This window comes from Alligator mississippiensis, chromosome 5, assembly GCF_030867095.1.
Source record: "Alligator mississippiensis isolate rAllMis1 chromosome 5, rAllMis1, whole genome shotgun sequence".
Classification (NCBI taxonomy): Eukaryota; Metazoa; Chordata; order Crocodylia; family Alligatoridae; genus Alligator; species Alligator mississippiensis.
Window position 1 is genome coordinate 83,565,796 of NC_081828.1, and position 22,767 is coordinate 83,588,562.

The 22,767-nt window shown below is 46.5% G+C and overlaps 1 protein-coding gene across 16 annotated transcripts in view; it reads right to left on the reverse strand.

The window, feature by feature from the left end:
* The window catches only part of TNS3 (tensin 3), a 571,451-nt gene that overhangs the window by 333,533 nt on the left and 215,151 nt on the right, over positions 1-22,767 (reverse strand). For 13 of the 16 annotated variants that reach the window (XM_059728559.1, XM_059728554.1, XM_059728556.1 and 10 more), the window contains one exon: positions 4,652-4,763. The exons of the other annotated variants lie outside the window; for them this stretch is intronic. In XM_059728559.1, coding sequence (XP_059584542.1) covers positions 4,652-4,763 — 112 coding nt within the window. The remainder of the gene's footprint in view (positions 1-4,651; positions 4,764-22,767) is intronic. 16 annotated transcript variants of the gene reach the window in all.

Sequence of the window (22,767 nt, forward strand, 5' to 3'; positions counted from 1 at the left end):
CCATACCCCTACCTCTTGCTCCCTTGCCCACTCTGTGCCTGCCCCTGCATCATGCACACTCCTGCCACATGCTTCTCAGCTGCAGGCTGGGGCTGGGACCGTGCTAGGCTCTTTCTGGCGGGGGCTGGGATAGACTGTGCTCGAGGCAGGCAGTGGCAGCACTAGGAGGAAGGGTTGGGGGGGGGGGGGGGGGGGGGGGGGGCTACAGCTACATTTGGGCTGGCTGCAGCTCCCCACATAACCCCCTCCCAGGCCGCCACTGCCCATCCCGATGACAGCTCAGGACAGCCCCCGCTGGCAAGAGCCTGGTACGGCCCTGGCCCCAGCCCACAGCTGCAGCCCCCCTGCCCTCCACTGCCCCACGCAGATCTGAGGGCACACGCGCCCCATGCCCTCCCAGGGCGCGCGCAGCAGTGGGAGATGCCCCACCCCACACTCCTAGATGAGCCACAGCTCCATCCCATGCCCCAACCCCAGCCGTAGCTTCACACCCTCCCTCACTGCAGGGGGCATTGCTCTGCACCAACACCACCCCCTTCCTTCCTTTCCTCCTCCTCTTCCACCATAGGGGGCTGCACGCACGCACGGGCATTTATTGGCCAAATTATCGGCCACATCAGGTCAATGTGATACAGTCAATTTTCTTTATGTTGGTGCTGATCCAATATCAGACCAATCCATTGGTGCACCTCTATTTATTAGTACAGAGTACCAGGAGTTAAGCAGCTGAAATTATGGGTGAATCAAACCCCAGCATGTGAAAGTCTGCAGCATGGCACCATAGGTAGAAAGACATACTAAACCAGGGGTGGGCAATTAATTATTTTGAGTGGAGGGCTGCTTACAGAGTTTTGGTGATCTGTCGAGGTCCACATGGGTAGCCCCACCCCTGGACAGTTGTCCCACTGCCAGTTGCCATATTGAGACCAGAAGTCCTGCCCCCTAACCCCTGATCTTTGCCACCGGAAGTCCCTCCCTGTGCCCTGGAAGTACTCCTTTTGGGAGGGAGGGTGCTGCAATCTTGAAATCAGAAACCCCCACAAGTAATGTACAAAAAAAAAAAAAAAGATCTACTATAACTTATTTGAATTTTATTTTAATATATTTTTGTATTGAGTTGTGTTTGCGAAGTGTATCTAGAGGTGATTGCATAAGAGCTCAAAATAAAGTCCTACAGTATATTGTGTGTGAGCAGCAGGCGGGTATATGTGTGGGGTGTCAATGTGGTAGGGTATGGGTATGGTGGGTGGGGGAGAGCAAGAGATGCACACACACACACACACACAAACACACGGGCTGGGCTACCAGCTCCATTGCATGCAGCTCTCAATAACTGCATGCGAGTCTCACTGTCACGGCGGGGTCCTCGCGGAGGGCCGTGATCTCCTTGAGGCCCTCTCACTGTGCTACTTCGGCCTGAAGGCACCCTCCATTCTCGCCCGCCATGTCTTGCTGGAATACGTAATAGGGAGGCTGCCTTGTGTTTCCTCGGGCACGTAAGCTCCTGGACCCCTCGTGGGTCTCCCCGTACGATGGGTGCTACTCAAGCACCCCAGCCTTATGGGCTGCACGTGGCTCCTACCAGCCCCTAATACCACGCCCCAAGCCTCGCAGATGTAATAGACGTTGTTAGGTCTGTACGCCCGCTTCCTGGGCCTCCTCTATAGTGTAGCCCACTCTGGGCTCTCTCTCGTGCCCTGCCTTTCACTGGGCCTCCTCTATAGTGTGGTCCTGCTCAGGGACTCTCTAGCGGGCCTCGGCCCTTCCGGCCAACCGCACGGGTACCCTCTCTGACCACGGCTCACCGCGCTGCTACTCCCTGTCTTCTCAGGGGCAACCGCAGCACCCTGCCTCGGTCTGAGGGGTGTTGCCGCACTAGCCTGCGGCCAGGCTCACTATGCCCGTCTCGGGCTCCTCGATAATTGCCCCTCTAGGGCTCCTCAGTAATGGCCCCTCTCTAGGGCTCCTCAGTATGGCGCTCCCCCTCTTTGGGGCTCGCCGTGCCCCCACGGGGCTTCTCAAGAATACAGCGTGGCGCTCCCCCTCTTTGGGGCTCGCCGTGCCCACCCTGGGCTTCTCAATTTAATTGCCCCTCGCTCTGGGGCTGGGGTCTATGTACCCCGCAGGCGATCCGGGGTCTATGTCCCCCGTCTGCAACCTACTGGTTGCGCCCGCGACCCACTGGCCACGCTCCTCACCGCCAGTTGCTCACGCACTGGCATGCGAGCTGCGCCTTCCCTGGCGCTATGCAAATAATGTGCCTTCTTGGTGCTAGGGCACCCCACACTCTCTGGGGTCCCTATGAGGACACTGCGCCCTCTTATGAACTCAACTGAGCCCACAACTCCGCCCTGTAAATCTCAGGGCCTAGCATGCCCTCACTGGCGCCGGGGTCTCACTCCCCTGTGAGTCCCCGATGATTGAGGTCAACGTGCCCTCTTGGCGCTGGGGCACCCCACACTCTCTGGGGTCCCTATGATTGAGGCCTCCTCCAACCCCTACAGCCTCACCCAAGCCTCCGGGTGTAATAACACAAACACAAAGCAAAACCACAAGCCCCTAGGCTGTAACATAACCACAAGCCGCATGGCTAAACTCTAGTGCCCATCCTCTCAAGGCTATCATGAGCTGTACTTGCACGTCCGGCTCCTTTCCACATCCTCACTCCCAGAGCTCCTGCCTCCCAGGCTGCTGGCAGAGAACTGCTAGCCTGGCTTCGGCCCTGGGCTTTATAAAGGCCAGGCCCTGCCCCCTTCTGGCCAGCTGGCTCCCCTTAGTTGCTCCAGCAACTTGCAGCTGTGCTCATTAGGCACTGCCAGGGCTGTCTCCCTGGCAGTTTCTCCTCTCTAGGAGCAGGGTGCACCGAGGTGCCCTGCGACACTCACGTGATGCAGACAAGCAGACCCTGTGCCCAAGTTCCACGCTCCTGCCGCCCCGCCCTGGGTCCCTGCCAGCCCCAGGGCACCGGCACAGGGGCTGCGCTCCTGGCCACTGCCATGACTCCCCCGACGTTTCTCAGCTTTCTCTCCCACACACTCGCCTGCCACTGTTCCCCAGCTGCCACCACCACCACTGTCACTCTCCCCGCCGCTTTACTTTCCATTCCCCACCCCTCCCCACCACAAGCCCCATGACTGACCCACCACTCTTAGCCGCTTTCCATGATCCCCCTGCTGCTGTCCCCGCTGCTTCCCATGGACCCTCTGCCGCTCCCCACACCGCCACTGCTTAACACAGCCTCCCCGCACTGCAACTGCTTCCAGTGAGCCCCACCCCACAACTGCTCCTTGTGCCACTGTCACTTCCCTCTGCCCCCCCCTCCCCTCCTGCCCGGCCAGCACCATGCAGCTCCTGACTGCTGGCCGTATCATAAAGGCTTCCTTTCCACTCAGAGGGAAGGAGATACAGAACAGCCCCAGGGGCACAAAGCCAGAAGCCACAGAGGCTTCCGGTTGTGAGCTGAGGGTGGGAGGGGGTGGGGGGGCTGAGGGCAGGGTGGAGCTGGGCAGGCCTAGCTGCTCAGCCACTGAATCCTGCCACCAGCTCCCACTGGGTCCTGTTGCTTCTGACACCAGTCTTATTTGACAGGCAGCCAGGGGCAAATAACAATTAATTTTATAAAATTTTTAGGGGCCCTGCAGGCTGGATAGAATATCTTGGCAAGCCGGATTCAACCTGCAGGCCATATTTTGCGTGCCCCTATACTAAACATTTCTTGAATTGCTCCATAGCAGAAGGGCAGGACTGTAGCACTCCCCAGCAGGCAGAACAGTTTCATTTCCAGAGCTAGGAAGACCCAGGCAAATCATGTAAGCCAGTTATGCAAAAATGATAGGCTTCTCTCATGTCCCCCAAAACTGGCTCCCTCAACATTATCACCTGGCAATTCAGCTGAAAGGTGTTAACTTCCCTCATGTGTTACCCCTAGATAGAAAGGCTTAAGCAAGCATGGCCTCATGCTGGACTTGCTCTGAAATGTATTGCTTGTGTACAGAAAATGAAAAAGGTCTGTCCTTTCCTCCACTCCACTCACCATTACGCTTCCCTGCCTTTCCGCTATGAGAACCCCTGGGCTTGTGGAAGGATGGTGGAGGAAACAGTGTTAAAGGGCAGAAAACCATGCCAGATGCAGCTAACCCCTCTTCTGCATATGGAATCAGGGATATGATCTTCTGCATCTGTATGAATGATTAGATTGCACTGCAGAACTGAAATATGAGAACATAATGCAACTATAAAATGGCAGCTCTTCAATTTCAATGAAGAATTTATGTGGAGAAATTCCTTCATGACTCGCTGAGCTTAAGGTCACTTCCTAATTTGCAGGCTAAATTCCATGGACATCTAGTACCTACTCACTAATTCTCACATGCATGCATGCACACATACACACACACTCCTAACAGAGTTTGCACAGACATAATCTTATTCTGGTTCATGCCTGAATGGCAGAGCTAAACAGAAGCACATTTATACAAGTCAAATAACCTACTGCTACATAAAATGCTGAATGCGCTGGGCAGTTTAAGGTACATAGTTATTTCGTGGCTGGGAAGTTCCAGAATTATTAATGTCTGGCAAGACTACAAATATACAATAAATATGTTTTAAATAGCAAGGCAATAAGTAGGACACGTGCTGTGCTACTCACCTCTGCACAAAATGCCTTGGCTGTCAATAACTTGTTTGCAGATATTACAGGTTTTGGGTTTCTTAAAGATCTTATTTCTGAAAGTGTGAGAACTCAAAACTACTTCTTCAGGCTGGAACAGAGGGGAAAAAAAAAAAAAAATCAGAGCTTTTACCAAGTGTTGAATGCTACTTTACAAATGTAATAAATAAAATACCTAAGTGGTCACCCAAAGTAAAAATCATACATTTATTCTGTTAAAGCACCCTGCACATAGTACAACATGAATTGCAAAATGTGGCATTTTGATCATTATAGTAGAAATTTCTACGTTCAATTTTATATGGGGCCACTAAAAAGTTATCTAAATCAGGCAAAAAAGCAATCTATTAACTTAATTCCACATTTACACAAGAAAGCTGCACTGCTTTAATTTAACTGATGTGAAATCAAACAATTAAATATTAAAAAATGCTATACTGGCCATTTAAACTAATATAGTTCAGCTGGTACAGAAGACTGTTCAGACAATCTTATTTCTATTTAAGAGTAGCCAAGTCAAAAGGCATCTGGCTTAAACCAAAAATAAAAGTGTTCACATAGCTTTGCCCAAAGCTTTCACTACATTTAAAAAAAAAAATCCCACCTTAAACTAAACTGATGTGATTATTTTGTGCAGATAGGCAACTAGAATTATTTCCAAAGAATGTTGCATGATAATTGAAACAATATACTTAAAATGCCCAGACCACACATGGGATCTTCCCAAACAAATGGAGAGAGGATTAGAACATTTCCTGACATCTCTATCATGTAGTTTCTCCTACCTAGAGAGTATGTAGATATAGTAGTTATGAAACCTAATAGAATCCTAACAGAGACAGATAACTCTCCAGATTTCCTCCTAAGGTATAACTACATGAAGTTCTCCTAGCACACCTTTAAGAAGCATCTATTAACCATCTCAAGCCATTTTTGAAATTATTAAAAGATAATTATCTTCCGGATTCTCCTTGTACATTACTGATATACACTTTTATGGACATATGTTTTACATAATGTAAATTTCTCTTTTCCTGGATAAGGCCAGGTTCAAATTTAAATACTAAGCATAGTAAAAAAGTTCAGTTATCAGTAAGAAGTTTGCAAGTTATCAGTTAAAAAAAAAATATTGGGTTAGCAATCCTGCTTGACTACAGCAGTGGTTTTATACCTGGATGCCCCCACTCCAAGGGTCCCTCCTCACCCCCAAACCATGCTCCCCTTCCCCCACCACCCCCCTCAGCCTCATCCCTGCTGGCCCTGCCCTCCCATCCCAGCACAGAACCACAAAGAAGAATTACTGTTTGCCTAAATAGGTGGTGAGAAGTGTTACCAACAGATAAAGAAGCAGTACGTGGTTGGGGTGGGAGAGGACTACAGACTACAAAGTTCTAAGAGAATGCTCCAGGAACACTCTACTCAGACAGTTCTGCTCTGTCCTCCAACACCCAGCCTTGCTCAGACATAGAACTTCAATCAAGCTCTAGCTGTTTAGTGCTTTTACAGACAGCTCAATTTTTCCTACAGACTTTGCAGGCAGGCATTTTTAGGTTTATTTTTTAATGGACAGTTGGCAAACAAGCACAAGTCATAATAGCCCATGGAGGACTCCTGGGACAGATTTTTGCTTTTTAATAATATCCTCCTCTCTTTTTTTTTATTGGAAGTAGTTGATAGGTAAAATGGGGCTGTGGAGGACCAGGGCATTGTTGTAGTAGAAAGGAGACTTCTGCAAGACCTCCCAAGGACAGCCATAATTTGAATTTTCCTGGTCTCCTGAGGAAGTATGTTCTATATACCACTGGCCCCAGGCGGGAAAGCCAGCCTCTGGTCATCCAGCAGGCAAATCGAGGGCCTGCCAGCACCCCTGGGAGGACTGAGGGGGCTGTGCCAGAGTCCTCCCGGGAGTGTGGTCTCCTAATCTGCCTGCCGGATGACAGGAGGCAGGTGCTGCTGGCTGGGACCAGCGCTGAAGCCAGTAAGGCTGGCTTCAAAACTCAAATCGTTTTGAGTTCCCATGTTTAATTTTCAAGCTGTTTCAAAGGCTTTTGTTTCATTTCAATTTTACTGTTTCAAGCTCGAAATGCATTGAAACAGATTCAAAATGAAACACCAGGTAAAATTTTGCACGGCCCTAGTGCTTTCTGCCTCTCAGACTTTTCATGTAGGCTCAGTCTTAAATACTTAAAGCAGTTTAAGCACAGAAGTAGAACCATATTAATCCAACATAGTTTTTGCTCACTTCCTGCCTGATGTCACAGAAACTTGATTATTGCTCCCCCTACTTTCTTTAAACAACTCACAAAATGATGCTTCAATTTCCTGGGATTCTGCCTGTGCATTCTTGTGCTCTCCAAGGTTGCTTGAAAGCTACTGTTTGAAGCAAGGATTTCTCTCTCTCTTTTAGGAAAAAATGAACTAACAATAACACTCTCCTCACTTTCCTGCTCCCAGGCTGCTACCACAAACACTATTGCTGGGGCAGCAACTCTTCAGATGGGAGAGGCTGAAACAATTAGTAATTACAGTTCCAAAAGCATAAACCCTTGTCTCAAAGTTCTTCTTTTCCCTGCTCTCCCTTCAATTTTTATGGGCCAAGGAAACACCCTATGACCTCTTCATATGGGAAGCCCCATAGAAAAGTTCAATTAAATGATGACTAAAAGAGCTCTTTATGATGAGGTAGGGCCCCTAATTACAAAAACTTTGCAGAGGCAAGGCACATATCTATTTCTGTGGAGTAGCATCAAACTAAATCAAATGGCAAAGAGAAAGAAAAGTCAGCCAAGGGAAATGCCAGAGAACTCACCTCCCCTAGCCTCTCTGTTATGAATTGTTTTTACTTTTGTCACTTAAAAAAAAAAATCCTCACCGGTATTTATTATTTAAATTCTACATGGTACAATCCCATAAAGTAACCAGTTACTTGCAACCACAACAGAAAATCGAGGAGAAAAAAATCCCACCATGGTGATTTTTGCTCAACTCAAATGGAATTTCAAAATGTAGATATAACAATGACAGGAAATTACACTATCAAACCCAAAGGGTTTTTATTTGTGCCTCAAAATTCTTTAGAAAGTTTTCCCACAAGGGAATACATTCCCAATTTTCTTCTCTAAATCAGCATGTCATGTTCACTTCAGATTTCATTATCAGAAAAAAGGTTAATTTTACAGTGTGTACATAGGCCAAGTAATGAGATGCTATCTACCAGTAATATAAAATGGATTTTAGAACAGATGCAATTTGAGCAGCTTTTTTAATGGCTATATCAAAATTCTTACTCAAAATGCTCCTTTACAACAGAGCACAGTGGGCAAACTGGATAATACTTTCTGAAATAGGAAGCAAAACAAAGCACACAGATCTTCTGTTAATTTTGAATGTGGCTTATCTGTTAGAAAGTATGCTGCTGGCACATGATTCAAAAACACACACAGTGTTTGACCTTACTGCTTTTAACACAAGCCTACGTGAATCTGGCCATATGACATGAGTTGCTGCTTTTATAAAGTTTAGCAGAAACTTTATATATAGTGAAGACTATTTTCTCTCTCAGTATCTTTGATTATTCCCATAGCTCTACAGGGAGGATCAATTCTCGTGACAATGCCTACCACTTAATAAAATGACATGGCAGAAAATGTGACAAGACTGTCTCTGCTAGAAGCCACTCATTGTAATGTGACATAAGATGGTGTCATCCCACCAGATGATATTAAAATGCAAAAAGGAGACAAACAACAAACAAGCACAACCAAGGGAAAAAATACAAGGATTTTCAGTGGAAACCTGCCTTGGAAAATTACCATTTAAACAACATTTTAAAAGTTCTCCTTTTCAAACAACTCATGGAAAATCAGGAATATTTGTTCCTGTTATTTTTACTGCACTTGGAGCTGGGATTCCAAAGCACCAGGCACTATGCTAAACACCAGAGATGAACTGGCACCTGGAGCAAGCTACTGTTGCTGCAGGAATTAATAGAGAACCGGATGCTGATCAGTGCACAGAGTGGTCATTTCAAGCCAAAATTTGGTGATGGAAAGCCAACAGGAGGGTTAACATTTCCAACTTCTGCCCACTGCCCCCCACCTCCTCCCCAGCAACAGCTTCCCTCTATCCAGAGCCCACCCCATGGCTGCTGCTTTGCCCTCCTAGCCATTTTGTGCCTGCCCACCAGAGCTGCTGCAGGGAAGGTAAAAGGTACAGTTATGAAGAAGGAAAGATAAAGTGTTTCCTGCCCCGCCACCCCTCCTTTAAGCAGCACCTGGGGCACTTGTCCTGTTCACCTACCTGTAGGTACACTACTGCCAAACACAGAACAGAAAGAGCATATGGGAACAGGGAACTGCTGGAGCCCAAGAAAGGAAGTTCACAAGTATGGATCAGTGAACTGAACTGCAGAGCACCACACAGAAGGTCACTGAGTGAGAAAAAGAAACCAGGTTCCCTAACCTGCCACCCAGTGCCCTACTCACAGAAGGTCATTACCTCCCAGCTGAAGAGCCTTGCAGGCAAGGCTGACAACAAGCTTTTCAATGTCAATGTGCATTTGTGTGGTTAGCAGATGAATGTGAGTCCTCCCCAATCTTTCGCCCCACATTCTTTGAGACTGAATTTCATATACAGATCACAGGTAGTCCACTGCACAGTTTTATGAGTCCACAGGAGCTAATGACTATTCTTCTGAGTAGTGTGGAACTGCAATCTAGCAGTTTTCAGACCACTTTCAAACAATGTTTTCAGACCACTATAAAATACGTGTGGCCTGGCTTTTATTCTTGACATTAAAAACATATCTAGTATGAAGTAAGTGCTTACACATGGGTTTATTTATTTTTTGACAATTTAAAAATGAGACGGTCAGCTATTAAATTAGTAATCACCAATGGAGAAGTGCTTCAACAATTAAAAGGGGGGGGGGGGGAATAAAACCCCTTCTAAACACCCAGGTCTTTAGTTTTCATCCAGACTCTAATCCCACATCTCCAACTACAGCCTTGTTTCCTCAACCCCAAGGCTCCAGAACTGAACTATGCTCTCCATTGTTTTATTATATTGACTCTCATTCCTAGCCTGGATCCTCCAGCTCAGGTCTCTAACCTGAAAATAGAGAACAAGGGAGGCAAAGAATGGAGGAAGATGTCTAGTGAATATAATGGGAATCCAGAGCGGGAGACTGAAGACGTATCAGCTGATGTTCAGTGCTTGGCAGAGGAAGCCATTTGCAGTGCACAAACTAGTAAAGCAAAAAGCAACCAAGCTGTATATTCTTGAGCCCTGGTTACAAAATCACCATAGCCATTTTATTAATTCTTTACATTCAGAGGTTTTCCTCTCATTTATGAAACATCCTTATAACTAAGACAGAGCCAATGGCTATGGAACAGGCCTCAGGCTAAAAAGCCATTCATATAATCATATATATGGTCTTTTCAAAAACTTCTATGCTCTGAAGACACAGCTTTATCCATAGCACCAGCTTTTCTTTGATCAGTGCTTTTCACATAAAGCAGTACAAGGGAGTAGAAAGTTCTCGGCTTCAGACTACAAGAGCTGGATCTGTGGTTAGAACTCTTGTTGGCAAACCAAAGCTTACATGAAGCACAGAAAAGCCCCTCCATTTCTTCCTCCTGAAACCCGATTCCCCTTAGGGAAAGGAAGAAAAGAAATCTTGAAGCCAACAGATCCAGCAGAATGCCTGGGAGAAGCCGCAGAACTGACAGGCATGGACAGAGTTCTCTCAATAGCCTCTTCCAGGCTGACAACTGCACAGGCCCAGTGAAAAATCAAGGTTATCCTATTGTTGCTAAGCCCAACTGCCCTCTTTGAGATGAAGTTCCCACAGGAAATGGCTGGCTAGTCTGCCACAGCAAAGTGTGATCCACACTTCCTATGCCAGCAAGAGCAGTGCCAAATGCTTTTGCCAAATGCCAGCAGTTATCTGTGTGCAAATAAGCTTTGCTAAGCCTATCTCCCTGCAGTGATTACTTCACATGTACAGTCCACACAATCTGCATTGGCAGAGTATGAATCCCTCTCCTTGAGACTGATGAACCCACCAACTCCCAAGATAACTTCACATTTTATTTGTACCTGGAAGATGGTAGACAGGGACCTACCTGTTTTTCAAACACAGCTGGTCCACCTCGTGTCTGTTAATTTTTCTACCGTGGCTCAGGCTGTACTGAAGGCAGCTGTCAACTACAGCTTAGAATTTAACAAGATCTCAGCACTTCATAGATGTTAGGGTCGGAAGGGACCTCAATAGATCATCGAGTCCAAACCCCTGCATAAGCAGGAAAGAGTGCTGGGTCTAGATGACCCCAGCTAGATGTTCATCTAACCTCCTCTTGAAGACCCCCAGGGTAGGGGAAAGCACCACCTCCCTTGGGAGCCCGTTCCAGACCTTGGCCACTCGAACTGTGAAGAAGTTCTTCCTAATGTCCAATCTAAATCTGCTCTCTGCTAGCTTGTGGCCATTATTTCTTGTAACCCCCAGGGGCGCCTTGGTGAATAAATACTCACCAATTCCCTTCTGTGCCCCCGTGATGAACTTAGGCAGCCACAAGGTCTCCTCTCAACCTTCTCTTGCGGAGGCTGAAAAGGTCCAGTTTCTCTAGTCTCTCCTCATAGGGCTTGGTCTGCAGGCCCTTGACCATACGAGTTGCCCTTCTCTGGACCCTCTCCAGGTTATCCGCATCCTTCTTGAAGTGTGGCGCCCAGAATTGCACACAGTACTCCAACTGCGGTCTGACCAGAGCCCTATAGAGGGGAAGTATCACCTCCTTGGACCTATTCGTCATGCATCTGCTGATGCACGATAAAGTGCCATTGGCTTTTCTGATGGCTTCGTCACACTGCCGGCTCATGTTCATCTTGGAGTCCACTAGGACTCTGTGCCACCTCTGTGCCACCCAGCAGGTCATTCCCTAGGCTGTAGGTGTGCTGGACATTTTTCCTCCCTAGGTGCAGCACTTTGCATTTCTCCTTGTTGAACTGCATCCTGTTGTTTTCTGCCCACTTGTCCAACCTATCCAGGTCTGCCTGCAGCTGTTCCCTGCCCTCCGGCGTGTCCACTTCTCCCCATAGCTTTGTGTCATCTGCAAACTTGGACAGAGTGCATTTCACTCCCTCGTCCAAGTCGCTGATGAAGACATTAAAGAGTATCGGTCCAAGGACCGAGCCCTGCGGGACCCCACTGCCCACACCCTTCCAGGTCGAGACCGACCCATCTACCACGACTCTTTGGGTGCGACCCTCTAGCCAATTCGCCACCCACCAGACTGTGCACTCATCCAAGTCACAGCCTCTTAACTTGTTCACCAGTATGGGGTGGGATACCGTATCGAAGGCCTTCCTGAAGTCTAAGTATACGACATCCACCCCTCCTCCTGTGTCCAGGCATTTCGTAACCTGGTCATAGAAAGAGACTAGGTTGGTCAGGCACGATCTGCCCGCCACAAACCCGTGCTGGTTTCCCCTCAGCATAATCTGCCCTGCCGGGCTCTCACAAATGTGAGCCTTGATAATTTTTTCAAAGACTTTACCAAGGATGGAGGTGAGACTGACTGGCCTATAGTTGCCCGGGTCCTCCTTCCTCCCCTTTTTGAAAACGGGGACCACGTTAGCCCTTTTCCAGTCCTCCGGGACTTGGCCCGTGCGCCACGAGCGTTCGAATATTCCCGCCAGTGGCTCTGCAATGACGTCGGCCAGTGCCTTCAGCACCCTCGGATGGAGCCCATCCGGGCCTGCCGATTTAAGGGCATCCAGTTCTTCCAAATCACTCTGCACCACCTCAGGATCTACGTATGGAAGTCTGGCGTCTTGCTGCTGCCTCTCTACAACCCCAGTGAGAGACTTGTTGTGCCCCTCACTTAGGAACACTGAGGCAAAGAACTCGTTGAGTTCAGCCTTGTCCCCCCTATCTGTCACCAATTGTTTCTGCCCATTTAGCAGTGGTCGTATTCCTCCCTGGGCCTTCCTTTTACTCCCAATATATCTAAAAACCAATTTCTTGTTGTCTTTTACTTGGGTTGCCATCCTCAGCTCCATGGTAGCTTTGGCCCTTCTGTCCAACAATGCCATGTATACATGCAAGTCTCTCCGACGTACTCCAGAGAACGATGCCCAGCACAGTTCATGTCACCTCCAATGCGCACATTCTGTCTTTAGTAACATCTGGCGCATGCAGTTCCCTGATGTGGATAGCCTGGTTTCCGCCTTCAAGACAGCCTTCAAGTACTGTCCAGGCCGTAAGCTCCAGTACAGGGAGTCCCTCACTTATCAAAGTGGGGACCCACATGCAACTGTCGCTGCAATCAGAGCCTGTATTCAAAAGGTGGAATTTATGGTTCAACACGGTCCATTACTACGCCAAGGATATGTAGTACTACCAACAGTTTGTGTACAAGGAGCTGGAAGCCTGTGCCTGTATTTTGGGACTGTTTGTGACTGGTTTCCACATCTGCACACGCTGGCAAAACATTGCTTTACCATTCCAACCGACTCAGTGGACACTGAGCGTGTGATCTCAGTTTAAGGACAAGTGCTTACCCCACACAGACAGAAGATGTCAGTGGCAACTGTCGGTGGATGCTGCATGCTAGTGTTTAACAGTTAGCATGAATTGCCCGTGTCAAGGTTAGCAATGAGCATTGTTAAAATTCCTTTTAACGTCATCAATAAAGTATGGTGACGGTATTAGTTACAACTGATGGTGTGTATAGCTTTATTTCATAAGACATTTCAGTTTAGAGTTTAATTAAATGCTTAGATTGTGTAATGTGTCAATTAATGGCTTCCAAGGGCTTAACTGTTTTGCCAGAGGCATGGGGCGGGGGGGGGGCGGCAGGTGTCTCTGCTGTGATAAACCTGCAAAAATGATGGCTGGTGCCATGAGCAGGCCACAAAACTGCCAATCTGTGGTCTCAACTTGGGTAGGTCCCTAGCCATGAAAGTTCAGTTTTGTCATCGGTTTACACTTGCTTTAACCAACCAGTTCTGTCATTTCTAAGACTTGTGTAAAGGAAAGAAATGAACTTTTTTTTAGTCAATTAGCATCTATCCACACAGCCAAGGAACAAAATTTGGTCCTTATAAAGAAAACTAAAGTCGAGTCTATATCTTAATAAGTTTCATCTTTTGTTTTCAAAGCAAAATATCAGCACAGATAGTAAAAACAAACAAATAAAAAACCCACAGGCTTACATGCTCAGACTTTATAAATTATTAGTTTCTGATTACTTTATTAGAAGTCCATCTTCATCTAGAATCCCTATCCTACCTTTGACCACCATAGATGGATTCTTGTGGCTGCAGGAGTACCAACCAGACAACATATGTGCCTCCATATCTTAATTTAGATCCAAGCATATTCCCTCCCTCCACTACTGACAGTCCTTAATGAAGACCCAAAATAGTTCATGCATAGAAGGGGTGCCAGCTCATACAGCAGCCTGCCAGCCCAACCTTTTGCTCTAGACTCTGACGGCCTAAGGCAGTAAAGTCATGGGGCTTGAGATCACAATGCTGCCAGCACATGCTTTTCAGGTTTAAGCAGCATGTACATTTCTAGGGAGAAAAAATAATGTTGAAACAGAAAGAGGCCAATTCTGTTCCACCTATGTCTTAGTGAACTGTGGCATCTAGTGCAATTCTATTCCAAACTGCTCAAGTCCATGAAAAAACTGTTAATACAAAAAGTGGATGAGTTCTCCTCCTCGCTGCTTTTCTTTATTAGTCTTAAGGTTTAGATAATGGTGTGTTACACAAGCAGATGCATGAATGGATTTTTCAGGGATCTGAGCAGGGTGGAACAGAATCAAACTTCGCCACCCAAGTCCACTTAAAAACCCAACAGGTGAAACTGAATCTGACCCAAAATTAACATAATATACAGAAGACACAGCCAGTGGATGAAGAGGAACACGAGAGAGGAAGGGACAGAGAGAAACTAAAAGAAAAAAATATACATTCATATGAGGAGAGACGGTGGCAGCTGCGTGCCATAGATCAGCAACACCAACTGCTGAGAGCAGTGGGCATGCACATTTAGGTAACTGATCAGTAGGGACTGAATGGCAGGGCTGACAACCTCTGCACCCATAACGGCTTATCTGAACCTGTCCACCTAATCAATACTGCCATCTCTGCTATTTTTTGTCAACCCTATGCATGGATGGGACTGGAGGTAACATGTTTAAAATCACACTGCATTCGAAAACTTCAGAAATTAGTCCAAGTTACCATAGTTAAACGTGCATTCTTTGCATGGATTACAAGTGGCAGTACTTCTTCATGTCCGCATCAACATGAGATACTGATTGCGCAGTAGCATTGTATGGCAGAAAGTATGATGTGATGGAACTGCACAGTAGTCTTGTGCTACCGTGCAGTCAGCATCATGAAAAAGCTGTTCGGTGGTGCTACTGTGCAGTAACTACAATTACTGTGCAATCATTTAGTACTTGTTTATACAAGTACTAAATGTGCAGTAACTCAGTATTTACCTACTGAGTTTTCATCACTAATCTTCGGCAAATGTCATGGGAAGCCATAATTATTACAGGCAAACTGGGTCAAGTAAAACAATATATTTCACTGATTTAAAAATTTTTTACAGATATTTTCATGTCTTGACTAGAGAAAAAAAAACCAGACAAAGTCACTCCACACTCTTCAATGTTGAGTTAACAGTCCTATCCCAAGATGTAATATTATTATTTTCATTGGACTATGAAGAACTTCTGGCAAAGCTATTAATTTTTTCATTTTTGCATTTTCTGTGTGGTTTCACAAAATCAATCAAGGACCATACTGAAGAAAGCCACTCTGCTTTGCCCAAAACAATTAGGTCTTATTTATTTATCTCCTGTTTCTCCCACTCAGCTATTATGAAATCAGCAGTGTCCTCCACTCTGAGGACATACTCTACAAAGAACATAAAAAGTGCCATATTGTGTCAGACCAATGTCCATCTAGCCCAGTGCCATGTCTCCAACAACAGCAGAACAGTGATTCCCAAAAGGTACGCTGTAGCGCACTAGCGTGCTACAAGAACAACAGAAGTATGCCATGAGATCCTCCTGTGTGAGGAGGTAAGTGCTTGCTTCCCCCCGAGGTACAGACTAGGAGACAGAGGGGGCAGACAGTGGAAAAAGTCCAGCAGGGTGAGGTCCCACCCCGTGTACCCATAAGTGGCACTAGATAGAGCAGTGATTCTCAACTTTTTTAGCCTCTAGGCCTTCCTCCATATTTTTTCTGAAAAATATAAAAAAAAATAATAAAGCACTTCTTCAGTTCCAAAGAATTCAGAAAGACCATCCACAACAGAACAGAACGTTTTTGACACCATGGATTACTGTGGATTACTATTTGAAATCTCTGCATTTATCTTGTGAGTCACATGTAGCTGCTTGCATACCTAACTATGCTAATAATGCATGGCCCCCTTAAAAGGATCTCACAACATCCTGGTTGAGAATCACTTATCTGAAGTGATCTATTTCCTAGTTATTAGTCTCCCTGGCATCCGCTATCATTGGGTTAGAGATGCCAAGAGACACATCCCTGACTCTTCTGTTTAATAGCTATTAATAGATCTATCATCCATGAATTGATCTACTGCCTTTTTTAATCCAGCTACGCTATCTGCCTCTACAACCTCTTGTAATGAGCTCCACAAGTTTACACGCTGCTTAAAAAAGTACTTTCTCTTGTTAATTTAACAAAATATTTGTTAAATGCTGATCTACTTTATTGCCCCATCAAGTATACATATCTGTCTGCCTGTCTACGTATTTTCCCACTGTTGTAAGAGGTGTCACAGCACAGGCCTGTACTCAGGACAGCTGTGTGGCACCAAGGTCAACGCCAGCTCCTGCTGTGCCTATTGGGGCAGTGAGAATAGCCACCACAGTGGCAATGGCTGTTTTTGTGCCCTTTTCCCGCCCTCGCTCCCCTAGTTATGCTACTAATACTAATAAGAATAAGAATTTGATTCTACAGAGGCCACACTTCCAGAGAAGTCAGTGGGAATTCTGAGTGAACAAGGGCCATGCATGTGGGATGCCAGGTAGTGCTGCTTTTCTACCAAAATCTATGAACAAGCAAAACAATAAAAATCAAGTTTTATGTCATTCAAAATAATGTTCATCTAATAAACTGCTACAACTTAGAACTATTTAAAAACATGTCCACAGGGAATCTACACTAAGCTGCTGCTAGGGACTTGTCACACACTAAAATAAAATAAAAAAATCATCTGAGCTTCTTATTCTGATTGGGGGGAGGGAGGAAGGGTGCAGCTTCCATGTTCTAGGTAGTTAATAGCTCTGGCATGCCTGTGCTCTGCTAAATCTTGCAAGCCATTCAGGCCTGGATATGAGCACAGTAACAAAACTACTGAGCATTTTCCGTGGAAGTTTAATATGGGTGCATCTACACAAGACACTAGATGTGTAGTAGACTAATTCTACTACACATTAGCAAGTCATGGCAAAAGCTGTGCTAATGTGCAACGGAATTAAGCTATTGCACATTTAGCATCACCAGAAGACCATGCACTGGCACTACTATGAATTAAGTGTTGGCTTCTGCACCTTTAGTCAGTACTGGTTATTACAGGTGCTAAATTTAACATGCAGTAGTAATGGTGCATTAATACACATGTAGAGGCGCACTGTTATACAAATTAGGCTGAATGCTAGTCATGTGAGAACTCAGCATCTAACATTTATGTTGCAGAAGGCTGTCATATTAAATGCAAGACATTAGATAACACTTAGCTTATGTGTATGACCTCATACCTTGCCTATACTCTCAGGATACTAGAGGAATTGACTGGAAAAGCACAGAGTTGCAGTAAGCAACATGCCTATACCATGTTCCCCATCAAATTATATTTACTTCTGTGCTGCAATAATCTGGTATAGACAAAGCACTTTACATGTTTGAAACAGCGAGTTCTGGGTCACACTTGGTCTCTCCCTTGCCACTGAACTATATTCAAGTCACTCTAACTGTACTGAGGAGTTAGGATGATAGTTTTCCTCTTCTCTCACCCCCTGGTCACTCCCACCAGGAAATACAGGAAAACAGCTGTCTGCACAGAGGACATTAAATGTGTTCACTGGCTGACTAATAAAGAATGCTGTTAATTGAGACACTCTGCTCATACTCACCCAGAAAATGAACAGCTTCTACTGGCCAGAGGCCTACAGGACTTCCCCTGCCAGCTACATACATTAGCTAGAATAATGCGAGATTGTGCAAGCATGAAGATTACTTGCAATTTAAGGTCTAATGGACTCATGAGAAAATAAATCAAATATGATAGATACATTTATAAAATTTCATATAACCCCTGCTGTCACTGATTAACTCATTCACGCAAGGGCATATAGCTAAATAAAAGCATGTCTAGACAAGCAGTGATGTAAAAATGGCACCTCCTTACTCAACAGATCTGCTCCATTCTTGTACACATTACAAATATTTACTTTGAAGAGGAAGTATTTATTCCAGTTATCCCTGCAGAGCCACCAGGAGAGAGCTGGATTGTATTCTGAATCATCTGTCTTCAGCAGACTTAGTAAGGATCAGTTCTGGCATAGATCCCAAGTGCCCTCACCAGTGCCTAAAGGATGATTTAAGGACTGCCCTCCTGTCATTCCTGTTATGTGTGGTGTAAAATATATAAATACACATTGGTGCAGCAGCCAGAAGTCAGGTATGCAGCCTCTCAGGCACGAATCCTAACCATCAGAACAAGAAGTCTTTCCACAGAATCACCTGCTCTCCCCCAGTAAACATTTAAGCGTTCTCTACAAAGTTGAAGAGCATCAACAAGTAAGACTGGAGTGGCCCACCCCTGAATTTTCTAAAGCAGGGCTGTCCAACTTGCTAACTAAGAGGCCAGCTGGCTATTATAGCGCAGGAGTTTCCTCAAGAACCAGATGGAAGATAACTGTCACCTCCTGCCCCCTCACTCCTATCCCCCTTCAGAGTGTTGGACTGTAGGAGAACAACAGAAAAATGTCCTGTCCCCCCATTCCTGCTTTTAGGGCATGACCCCATTCAGAGTTGGGGTTAATGTATCCCTACCCGTCTAATAGAGGTAGGGTAGAGGACAGCTGCCAAGAGTTATACTAATTTTCCTGACCACACTGTAAGCCAATACAATGAACTCTTCTTGCCCTCCCAGGGCAAGATCTATTAGGCTGCTCAGCACCCTTCCCTCACCCCAAGATCCAGGGCCTGTTGGCCTACACCAATCACACCATGCTGGTAAGGATCAACAAACTGGGAGGAAAAAAGTATTATCTCTTAGCATTTTATCCTGAGACATTTGCTTTAAATACTCTTTTTCAGTTTTCAAAACGAGTTTGAAGGTTAGTTAAAAATAAATAAATAAATAAATAAAATGTGTTTGTTTGTTTTTGTGGGGTTTTTTTAAATATCCATTTTCATGTCTTTTGTTCACCCCATCCACAGCTCTTCAAACCTTAACTTTTTCATCTTAACTGTCACGAGGCTCCAAGTAACTGCTCCGTCACCTCCAGAGACAACCTACCTTTGATGACACCACAACAAAAGACTATGTCACTTCCTGCACCCTAGTCAGTATAGTCACCTAAATTTCACATGCTCTGTTGCTCTCTAGCGTAAGGTATCCTAAGACAGGTTTGTTCAACTTTGGCATAGCCCCTGGGCTGCACACTGATGGGGTGACAATGAAGGGGTGGCCCCTCTGGGATCCCCTGCAACTGTGCTGGCTGCATCAGTTGCACTCAGGCTTCCTCTGTGTGAACTGTGGTGGCTCACAGCTCCCTGTCCTCTGCTGCACAGGGTGTGGTAGCAGCACGTGGCCCCCACACTCTGTGCTTACAAAGTTTAATATCTACAAGTCAACGGGACCAGATGAACTATACCTGAGAGTGCTAAAAGAACTGGCCAACATCAGTGCACAACCTATGGCAAAATTATGCGAAGACTCACGGCACTCGCAAGAGGTCCAAGAAGATTGGAAGGCAGCCAATGTGGTGCCTATCTTTAAGAAAGAGAGAAAGGAGGACCCAGGAAGTTACAGACCAATCAATTTGACCTCAATTCCTGATAAAATCCTGAAGAAAATTATCAAAGAATCCATTACAGACAGGCTAACAGAAGGCAGTATTCTGAAGGATAGCCAACATGGCTTCATTACAGGGAGGTCATGCCAAACCAATGTCTTTTCCTTGTACAATCACGTAAGGCACCACCTGGATAGGGGAAAATGAGGTTGATGTGTACCTGGACTTTAAAAAGGCCTTTGACCTGGTCTTCCACAAAGTCCTCATGAAAAAACTGGGAAAATGCAGCCTTGACTACTTTATGGTCCAGTGGCTAGGTAACTGGCTCCATGGTAGGACCCAAAGAATATTGATTGACAGAACTGAGTCATTATGGTGGAGGGTGACCAGTGGTGTCTTTCAGGGTTCGCTACTCAGACCAGTGCTTTTCAACATGTTCATCAGTGATTTGGATTTGGGTATTAAAAGCAAACTAGCAAAGTTTGCTGATGACATCAAACTTTGGGGGAGCGTGGTCACGCTCGAAGACAGGCTGGCAATACAGGCTGACCTGGACAGGCTTGTGATTAAACCTGATGTTTAACAACATTAAACCTGATGTCGTTTAATACAGAGAAATGTGAAGCTCTCCATCGGAGGAGAAATAACCCACAACACACTTACAGGTTTGGCACTGCTAAGCTTGCTAGCACCACATCTGAATGAGACCTGGGTGTCATGATAAGACAACGAAACAGACATAAGCCACCAGTGTGATGTCGTAGCTGGCAGAGCTAATCAAACACTGGCATGCATGTACCGAGACATCTCAAGCAAGGCTAAGGATGTCATCCTCCCTCTCTACTTGGCCTTGATGAGACTGCAGTTGCAGCACTTCATCCAGTTGAGTGCTGTACTTCAGGAAGGATGTGGAGAAGCTTGAGAGAGTCCTAAGGAGGGCCATGCACATGATTAGAGGGCTAGAGACCAGGTCATACCAGAAGAGGCTGAGAGACTTGGGACTGTTCAGCCTGGAGAACAGAAGTCTCAGAGGGGATTTGGTGGCAGCCTGTAAGTATACCAAGGGCATACATCAGGGCCTGTGGGAGCACCTATTCACCAAGGCCCCCCAGTGGAGGACAAGAAATAATGGGCACAAGCTGATTGAGGATTGCTTCAGACTAGACAAAAGGAAAAAACTTCTTTACAAGTTGAGTATCAAGGGTTTGAAACAGGTTCCCCCCCAGAGGTGGTACAGTCATCCACCCTGGTGATCTTCAAAAAGCATCTTGATGCCCATCTTGCTGGGGTCATCTGAACCCAGCAGTCTTTCCTGCCCAAGCGTAGAGGGCTGAACCTGATGATCTGTAAGGTCTCTTCCAGACTCTAACAACTATGAAACTATGAAGTTTAGACTGGATATTCAATAAACTTTCTTCACTGTTAGAATGGCAAAGACAGTGGAATACACTGCGTAGAGAAAGTGTGGACTCACCATCACTGGGAGTGTTCAAGAAGAGATTGGACAGCCACTGCTTGGGGAATGATATAGGCGTAGCTATGCCTAACATTCTACTATGGATATTTCCCATGTTTCTGGGCTTTGCTGGTTGCCCCCATCCCAACTCCCTTTTCTGCTACGTGTCAAGTGTTTTTAAGCCTTCCTTGGAGGCACTGGGTGTTAGCTACGGCCAAGGCTGGGGACTTTCACTGGGGTGCACCAATGCTCCTCTTGGGAGCAAAGCTGGAGGTTCCTAGCTAGGGGGTCTTGCCCCTCCACTCAGGGTCAGACCAATCCCCATATTTGGAGTCAGGAAGGAATTTACTCCATGGTCACATTGGTACAGATTGGGGGTGTTTTTGCCTTCCTCTGTAGCAGGGGCATGGCCCTCTACCCAGGATCTCTTGAGCATACGTTGGCAATATCTCACAGAAGCAGGACATTGGCTGCCATGGTTCCTCTGCTTTAACTGTGGCAGGTTAGGGTGTTAGGTCTGTGTTGTCAGGGCTGACAGTTGTCTTATGTAGAGTTTAGATTATGGTTTGTATAGGATGGTTTGGATAGGGGTGATCCTGCTTCAGGCAGGGGATTGCACTAGATTAGCATTTCTCAACCCATGGGTTGAGACTCAAAAGTGGGTCGCAAGAATATTTCAAAAGGTCGCGAGCAAGTGCCAGAAAAATGTGCAAAAGCATGGGTTTCCCCTTGCAGGCTGGCAGTGTTCCAGCTTGCAAGGGGCTGCTTGGAGCATGGCCAGCACGCAGCCAGGCCGGTCTTAGGAGCAGCCCCAGCAGCCAGATGCAGGTATGCTGAGCAGGAGTTGGAGGGCAAGGGCTTGGGGACTGTTGTGGGAGGGGGCAGTGTGTGTATGCGTCTGTGTGGAGGGGATGGGTGTATGTGCATGGGGGCGGAAGGTGGCCAGGCACGGAGTCTGCAGCAGGGCAGGGGGGAAGCTGCGTTCTTGGGCTGGACACCAGGGACAATGCCTGTGCTCATGGGGGCAGGGCAGCTGGGAGACACTGCTCAGGCAGGCAGGGCTGTGCCTAGGTTGGCTGGTATGGCACAGGCCTCCCCTCCTCCTCCCTCTAGCCCGTGCTGGGCTGGACTCACTCTGCTGCTGCTCGCATGAGCTGGAGATGCCACAGCCACCACGCTCCGGCCTGAGCAGGTTGGGGGCAGCTGGGGGCCTCTTTCAGCAGGGCTGGGGGGGGTAGGGGTTGCAGTTGGGAGTGATGGGCCCCAGCATGGCCAGGAGGGCAAGGGGGGCCGGGGGCAGGGTACTGTGGGTCAGGCACCAGCAGGACCAGGGTGGCGTGGGTCAGGACAAGCTATTGGTCTTGGCAAATGGATCCCAGTACAAAAAAGGTTGAGAACCACTTCACTAGATGACCTCTGAAGGCCCCTTCCAGCCCTATTTCTCTATGATTGAAGTGTGCTCACTGAATTTTCTCATCTCACACAGCTGATATTGATTTGCTGATACTTTTTAAGCCTTTTGGAGATGACAGGTGTACCAATGATGTTATTAGCAATAA